Here is an 8,788-nt window from a genome sequence, read left to right on the forward strand (position 1 = left end):
AGGAGGAAGGAGTGCTAAATATGTATTGGTAATTAAAGGATAATGCCTATTTTTCCTGGAATTTCAATTATTTAGCTCGGGTTTTGTTCTCATACATACATATGTATGTATATAAGTGGTGAAGGCAAAATGAGGCAGGTGTGAAATATTTTATTGCACAATATACTTAATGAGACATAAGTAAGTATGCAGGCTTAGACTGGTAAGTTTATGTAACACTTACCAATATTATAATTATGCATGGGTGTGTTCGGTGCGATACCGAGAAATTAGCACTGATTAAAATTACACAAATATTTCATGTAATTACACACCATTATATAAATACATGAGTTAATTATTAACTAATAATAAGTAATCTTACATACCTTGAATATACCTACATATGTACATACATAGAATTTCAATTTACGCGTGTACCTAAAAACTAAAATACATACTTCAGCTTTGCATCGTTTCAAAAGATATTTCCTGGAACAATTATCAACTCGTTTAACAAAGCATTTATTATGTAATGTAACTGAGTTATGTAGAAGATTTGTTAACGAACAAAAATACATCTAGGTGTACATTTAGGTGTCCTACTGATTACGTAAGGATGAAATACACACAAAGACAAAGTTCAATCGAAATTGAAAATTTTTGAAAGTGATTTATACAACATGTTGAGTCGATTCATAAAATTTGATAGCAATTGGGGAGAATATTTCACCCAAAACAAAGTTTCGGATTTACGAAATTATGGCCTGCCCCAAAATACGTACTTCAAGGTATTACTCACATCCTGCTGAAGCACGAGCTTGTCCACGTCATATTTGTCGTCTATCTCAACATGTTATACATATTTGCCAATGTGATCATACAATATGTCACGATCCCAATGAAAGCAAAATTTCTGACAAATATGACATTTTGTTCACCACCAAATTATTTTCCCATCAATAACTGCATTCTTGTATAATATGTATGTGTTTAGTGTCATTTAGCTTTATTTATGTGTAGTGCTGTAATACAGGCGTGAAACGGAGTTTTATCATTTTTTTAGAAAATATATGTAATATGCGTATGTTGCCCGGACAAATATGGCGACTATCAAGGTGACAGATTCAAATTGTCGTAAATGTCCAATATTTCGAAGTCCGACAAATTGGGCATTTATGATAACTTGAATTTGTCCTATTTATTTAGCACAAATTTTAAATGTCTGAGAAATTTGATACAATCCATCCGATCCGATGCGGAAATATTACGGCAAATAATCAGATATTGAAATTTCGGACACGTCAATAATGTCAATGGCATGTCATGACAGCATATCCCAACTTCCTACCCGATAAATATTAAAACTTGGCATTCATATATTGTTTCGCTCAATATGAGGTGTGCAAATTTTACCAAGTAGAAATTATGTAAATATATATTTGGACTTACAGAGTTACAGAAATGTCCACGAAAAGTTTCTCGAAAACTTACGGCAAGCATGTTTTTCTTGCATTACCTACCAAACTCACAGATTGATTGGCTTAAATAAACATTAATATTAATGAGTCATATCCTTTTTTAATTGATAAACTGTAGTCGAGCTCTCTGGAATGCGGAACATTTCGTCCTAATTTTTGTAATTATATATCTAAGCACATATATGTAGGTAATTTCCCGTTACCAAGTAAAATTGATACACTCAGGTTTCCACGAAATTAAAATACATCTTTTCTTTAGCACTTCCTGCATTATCTACCCAACGCATGACAGGATTAGGTTATTATTTTTATAGTTTATTAATTAAAAAAGTACATTTTTAGGTACTAAATACAGGGTGGTTTAAATGTCACGTCACGCTGCAATAGGAAATTTTGTAAAGGGGAGACCCCGTTAATATCCATTAGGTACAAGATTTGGGATTGGGATTTTTATTAATTATTATCAAAACTGATGGAACACTGATGCAAAATTCTTAAATTGTTGAATTTCTGAGACAAAATTTAGGTAGCTATTTAAGAGGAATTTGGGAATTTTTCCCAATGAAAAATTTTCCTTTGTAGCTTGATATTTAAGCCGCCCTGTATGTTCTCATTTGTCCACTAGGATGTGAATCATTGAACTATGTATGTACCTAGCTCAGGGTACAATTTGGAGACGGATTTAAGTAGGATTTGCCTAAATAAAATCTGTTCCGAAGACCCAAGATGATTCACTATTACTCCGAATTTTGTCTAGATAAGCCGGGTATTTATGTAAACCTCGAACCAACTAGATACACATTTATATTCAGGTCTCATTAAAAACTTGACACGCTTTGAAACGCTGTTATTTTAGTAGTAATTACATTCTTAAAGGTCAACTGCATCAGGTTTTGAATTAAAATTTTCGTCTCAAATTTCCCTTTTTCTGTGTATTCAAATGGCGATTTTGAAATGTGATCATCTCCTTGCTTTTTTTATAAATTGACGATTTTACTGCGTCTAAAAATCTATAATTTATATGTTTGCAAAGTTAGGAGGTAAGAGTTATGATTTTTTTCTTCAATGAGTAAATATTTAATTGTTGCTTATTATTTTTCATCAATTTTATCCTTATTTTATTAAGCAAGACATACTTAAAAGTCAAAATTGTATTCCTCTACATAACTTTGTAAAAGTAAAAATCATAAATTTTTAAAACCTTCTACTTGCAAAAAGACCAGTTAGATGATCACGTTTCAAAATCGCGATTTGAATAAATGGAAGGGGGGCCGTTGAGACACAATATTTTTAATTCAAAACCCGAATGCAATGGAACATTAATTTTCTGAATAATTTTAATTTTCTGTTAACTGAATCAAGCGCAAGATGAAATTTTTCAGCAATACAGTTGCCATCGCTTTCTTCGTGATGGCAACATTTATAGAGGAGAGTGCTTCACAAGGATATTACAACCAGAACTATATTACTTCAAGAGACATGTAAGTAGATTGGACAGTTTATCAAAAATTTTAATTATCAGTTATGTGGAGGTACATAAGCCACGCATGTACATATATTCAAGTGAGTTGCGGCTCGTTCAGAATTTTCATGACAGGATGAACGCTGCCCTCAAATGAATTTATATGCAAAAGACATACCTGTTCAATTTTTTTCCTTCATCCAAAATTCATTCAATTCGAAAATCAATTTTCATAATTATTCATGCATTATTCATTCATTCAGTGAATAATTCATTCATTCGTCCCATGAATTTAACATATGGCAAAAAATGAATGAATAAAAAACCCACTCATTTTATTTTGAATTGTTCATTCATTATTCATTCATTCAATAAATTATTCACTCATTAATTTTTAATTTCGTACACGGAACATATATACCTTTTGACTTTGGATATGATGATAAATTGTAACCAGTTATATTTAGTACGTATGTAAATTCCATACGTAAAATCCACAAATTTGAGATTCCTGGATAAAATACTTTTTTACGAAATATCGGGATCAATAATTCTATTTTTTTATTTCAGAGGTGCATGGATAGTTTACCTCATTTCCAGCTGTATTCCTCTCGGAATTATCATTTATCTGATCTGCTGCTGCTGTAATCCAAATTGTCGCCCAGATTGGTGCGGAAATAGGATTATGCCGGGCCGAGTTGTTTGTGAGTCATTAAAAAATATACGTATTTATAATGCCAAAGAAATCTTTCTAGGTGTATGGGAAGATCCATGTATTGCGTCAGTAGATAGGTGGTCTTGAGCCGCCTATGTACAGTATGTAACTTATTTAATGCTACGATTTTCAATTTCAAATTCAACTTCAATTTTCCCAAGAACAGGTAGATATTTCAAAATTGTTTTCATACCAATTATTCACCATATATTGGACTACATTGAGGCAAATTTTCGGAGGAATGGAGATAAAACTGTTGAATCCACAAATATGTTAATGTCAAAATATTGCAAATTGCACGTTACATAATTAATGCTACGGGGGTAGGAGCGGTTCAATATTTCGTTAGACCCCAATAACTGATTGAAATCGTTTGGGCATCTAATCCACCAACCTTTCGGTTATGCTATGGTCGATCTTTATTTATTTTCTGTTATCACGGTGTGTCGGGGAGCCGTGCTTATCGGTTTTGGTGTTGTCACCAGACGCCGCAGGGTTTTTGGGTTATGCTCGATCGAGTTGAGGTCAAGAAATTTTAGTGTCCAGTCCAAAACCTTTGTATTATTATCCTTGAGGCATTTAAGATGATTTTTGTAATATTTGTCTAATATCCGGCAATTGTTGAAAATAAATCTATGACCAAAGTCTTTCTTTGTTGTGAATTGGCCAAGACTTATTTCTAACAAAGCAAGGTAAACCGCTTTGGTCATGATCCCATCGACGCACGTCAGTGCTACTACCCTGTGGCAACATATACTGCCCCAAAACCTTACCTCCCTGCAAGATTTCGAAAGTTTCATACCAGGGTTTAGCGGTTCACACAGCTTAGATTTCCTTATCTCTGCTATGTTCGATAATTTGTCTCAGAAATTAATTCCTTGAAACTTCTTTGGGCTCCTTACACACTCTTACCGTTCCATCTGAGCTAAAAAGTTGAATTATGGTCTAATCTGGGAACAGAAATTTTTTCCGGTAAACATGGGATCATCTTCGCTTTGCATTGCCCACCCCAAGTGTTTCTTGTGGTTGCTCCATAAGATGCATGGTGTATAATTTGGAATTTCCCCGGATATTCCTGCGAATATCAGCCTGCGTCTAATCATTCATAGGTGTAGAGCAGTAAAACGGTCACTTTGAACATCTTTCGCAATTTCTGGCGCGGACAGACAAGCATTATTAAGTAGCTTCAGCTACTTTATGTGAAGACTTTGTCTGTCTGTCTGTCTGTCTGTCTGTCTGTCTGTCTGTCCGTCTGTCTGTCAGCAGGATATCAGGAGAACGGATCGAGATAATCGAAATCGGTTTTCTCCATCATACATAGTACCCCAGGGGGAGGATCCTATCAACTTTTGGGGGCAACCGGACCACACCCCCTTTGGCGACAGGGGGTGTGGTCGGGGCAAAATGAGATTTTTAGTGCAATTTAATCTATAGGTGAAATAGAGTAAAATTATGTGTTCCGGAGTTGTGCCACACCCCCTCGGCGCCAGGGGGTGTGGTTGGGGCAAAATGAGATTTTTAGTGCAATTTAGTCTATGGGTAAAATTAGGTGAAATTGAGTGAAATTAAATGAAATTAAGTGAAATTAAGTGCTTCCCCGATTGTGCCACACCCCCTCGGCCCCAGGGGGTGTGGTTGGGGCAAAATGAGATTTTTAGTGCAATTTAATCTATAGGTGAAATAGAGTAAAATTATGTGATCCGGAGTTGTGCCACACCCCCTCGGCGCCAGGGGGTGTGGTTGGGGCAAAATGAGATTTTTAGTGCAATTTAATCTATGGGTAAAATTAGGTGAAATTGAGTGAAATTAAATGAAATTAAGTGAAATTAAGTGAAATTGAGTGTTTCCCCGATTTTGCCGCACCCCTTCGGCGCCAGCGGGTGTGGTTGGGGCAAAATGAGATTTTTAGTGCAATTTAATCTATAGGTGAAATAGAGTAAAATTATGTGTTCCGGAGTTGTGCCACACCCCCTAGGCGCCAGGGGTGTGGTTGGGGCAAAATGAGATTTTTATAAAAAATTAATCTATAGATGAAATAGAGTGAAATTAAGTGTTCCCGAGTTGTTCCACACCCCCTCGTCGCCAGGGGGTGTGGTCGGGGCAAAATGAGATTTTTACAAAAAATTAATCTATAGATGAAATAGAGTGAAATTAAGTGTTCCCGAGTTGTGGTGGGACCGTTTGGGGTGAAGTACGTCTGAAGCTACTTCCGTATGCGCGTTTGCGACGGTTTATTGTCACTGTTTTTACAATAGTCTCGTCCGCGTGTGGTGTTTTACTGGGTTTTCGACCCTGACGATGACAATTCGCTACAGGTCTAGTGGTTTTCCTTTCCTCCGCGAGTCTTGGAACAGATTCGGTGTGTATTTTAAATTGTTTCCAAAGCTTCCTTAAATTTAGACGTTATTAATGGAGACAGGTCACTTTTCCAATATTTTAATACTGACAACGGTGTCCTTTGTTATTTATTTATTATAATTCGGCAGATTATTTTCATTTGTAGTAGAAATACTACAGAATTGTTTATCCATTCGAAATTCTGTTCCGTATTTAGGAAAAACGGCAAATTTGCACCGGTTGTGCATCGTAGCATTAATTATGTAACGTGCAATTCGCAATATTTTGACATTAAAATATTTGTGGATTCAACCGTTCTATCTCCATTCTTCTGAAAATTTGCCTCAATGTAGTCCAATATATGGTGAATAATTGGTATGAAAACAATTTTGAAATATCTACCTGTTCTTGGGAAAATTGAAGTTGAATTTGAAATTAAAAATCGTAGCATTAAATAAGTTACATACTGTATGTATGTATCTTACTTGTGTTAACCTTAACATGAAAAGGATAAGCAGAGGGTCGGTGGGTGGGTGGTCTAAAAATCTGAGTTTTTTACGGTGTAATATATGGACGTTCCCTACCCTCTTAAAAAAAGTGTCACGCTATTAAAAATTGAATACACGAGTTCAGTAAACGGTGCTATGTAAATCCTGAGTAACGATAGTAAAGTTTACTCAAGAACTACTTAGTAGGGAGGTGTACTCCAAACAAGAATCAGTAAATTTACTCCGGTATGAGTAAAAAAAAGCGGATGACACAATCAAAAGGCAAAAATTAGCCAATCATTGGCAAAATGTCCAACGGGTGGGTAAATTTTACCTTATGGTTTTGGTCATCCTCTTTTTTTACTCAACCTTGAGTAAATTTTACTTATCTTTACTTAGAGTGCATAATTACATACTTCCTACATAATTCAGAGTGCATTAGATTTTTAAAATTTGCGTGATATTATTTTTAAGTTTGCTGGCTGCATTTTTATATATTTTAGGTCATTTTAGGTCACCACTTGTTGCAAATGGTAATAATAATTTCTGTAAGATTAAAACTTCCTAGCGTCAAGTATTTGATGTTTGTTTTTAGCACGAGGTTGACAATTTTTTTGCCATGGTTATTACCATTAGCCGACAAATTGTAACCAAATGTGGTAATAGTGACCCCACAAAGTAGTGATGCCCTAGCAGATTATTTATGTACATACATGTAGTGTAAAGGATTAACATACTTACTTATGGCACAGGTACTCCCACTCCCGCTGCTACTACGCAAACGCAAATCATAAAAGTGTGAAGAATTCCAGCGAAAAAATAATATTTACTCAAATTTGATTTGTCATAAATTCATTTCCTGGACAAAAGAATGACCCCAAATTAAATCTATCATTTTGATGTTACCAACAAAATTTTTATTTAAATAAAACACTATCTGAATAAATATGTGAATATATAAATTGGCCGAAATTTCGTTATCTGGAATTATATTTTTATTGATACATATTTAGCATAATGAGAAAATAAGTTTAAAAAATGTCGGATTTACATTAATTGATGGACCAATTAACTCCTTGGAGCAATACATATGCAAATATCTGTAATCAATACCCATATCTGGATTTTATATTTACTACTAATCTAGTTTTGGCAATAATTATGTGATACGATTGCTACCGCCGGAGGTACTATGCAATTCTACCGTGTGGTAGCACCATATTAGTAATAAATTTTCTTCTGAATCGAAAAGTGTCTTTCTGATTGTTCTAAATTACAATGAGGATCGACAAAATGGACTTCAATTCACTGACAATGGAACCTTTCTTCAAGCTACACCGGGATCGACTTGCGACTTATGTCAAAAAATCAAGCAAAAAATTAGGAGTCACGTGACACTTAACTATCGGTTGAATGGCCCCTTTGAAGGAAAATACGTGAGGTCAAAGTTCGCACTCCTCCCTGGTTTTCGCTACAAGATGGCTACACTCTAAGAAACCCGGTAACTAAGTTATTACCTGGCGGAGTATCTATGTGACTCTACCGCATGGTAATTACTTTATTATTGAGTGGTAGATTTTGTTACCGAATCGGTAATAACCCCGGTCGCGAAATTTGAAAATATTACCAGTTGGTAACAAATTTTCTACCACTCAATAATAAAGTAATTACCATGCGGTAGAGTCACATAGATACTCCGCCAGGTAATAACTTATGTAGTTACCGGGTTTCTTATAGAGTGTAAGAGTGTATGTCACGATTTCAATGGGAGCGAAATTTCTGACAAATATGCCATTTTGTCTCGCTGTTCCCCGGCAAGTTATTTTCAATAACTGCATTCTTTTTAATAAGTATGTATTTAATGTCATTTAGTTTTACGAGGGGAGGCCAATAAGTAATGCGAATGGTTCAATATCTCGACAATGAGTGATATTTGGTCCAAAACTTTTTGTAAGTTTTTAACATAATCTCAACCCCGTTCATTGCAGCATTTAGTTTTTTTCATCAGTTGTTTCTATCTCTTAGCAAAAAATTTTTTAATGATGATGTTTAGCAAAATCGCTTACGCTAAAAAAGCTCATATAAACGCTAAAATCTCAATTCCTTGATAATTTTCTTGAAATGTTGGAACAGATAGTAATCACAGGTGTATCGGTAGGCAATATATGGGGGCAAACAATTAACTAGAATGCAGATCGGGTCAATCCGAAATTATTCGCCATAACCATCATTTTGGCCTTGCTTACGCTCTACTTGATGGACTCACTTTCTACCTTATTCAGCGATATCATTGACTGTTACTTTGTTTCTAGAGCATACTGATGAA

General features: G+C 35.0%; 1 protein-coding gene across 2 annotated transcripts; it reads left to right on the forward strand.

The window, feature by feature from the left end:
• The first annotated feature begins 2,600 nt into the window (after nucleotides 1–2,600).
• LOC118436755 lies at nucleotides 2,601–7,428 on the forward strand. Of its 2 annotated transcripts, none has more exons than XM_035855346.1 (3): nucleotides 2,601–2,941; nucleotides 3,493–3,626; nucleotides 7,215–7,428. In XM_035855346.1, exons 1-3 carry the CDS (start codon nucleotides 2,829–2,831, stop codon nucleotides 7,262–7,264), a joined length of 297 nt encoding a protein of 98 aa, XP_035711239.1. In that variant the 5' UTR covers nucleotides 2,601–2,828; the 3' UTR covers nucleotides 7,265–7,428. The 2 variants fall into 2 exon arrangements, with proteins under 2 accessions (XP_035711239.1, XP_035711238.1); XM_035855345.1 differs by lacking the exon at nucleotides 7,215–7,428 and adding an exon at nucleotides 6,966–7,204.
• Nucleotides 7,429–8,788: the final 1,360 nt, after the last annotated feature.

This window comes from Folsomia candida, unplaced genomic scaffold (assembly GCF_002217175.1).
Source record: "Folsomia candida strain VU population unplaced genomic scaffold, ASM221717v1 Fcan01_Sc010, whole genome shotgun sequence".
In the NCBI taxonomy this organism is placed as follows: Eukaryota; Metazoa; Arthropoda; class Collembola; order Entomobryomorpha; family Isotomidae; genus Folsomia; species Folsomia candida.

Bases quoted from the DNA above. Each gene is read 5' to 3' on its own strand.
- LOC118436755 (XM_035855345.1), top strand. From the start codon at position 2,829: ATGAAATTTTTCAGCAATACAGTTGCCATCGCTTTCTTCGTGATGGCA. The intron at 2,942-3,492 runs GTAAGTAGATTG...TTTTTATTTCAG, and splicing joins TATATTACTTCAAGAGACAT to AGGTGCATGGATAGTTTACC. The intron at 3,627-6,965 runs GTGAGTCATTAA...TATATATTTTAG, and splicing joins TATGCCGGGCCGAGTTGTTT to GTCATTTTAGGTCACCACTT.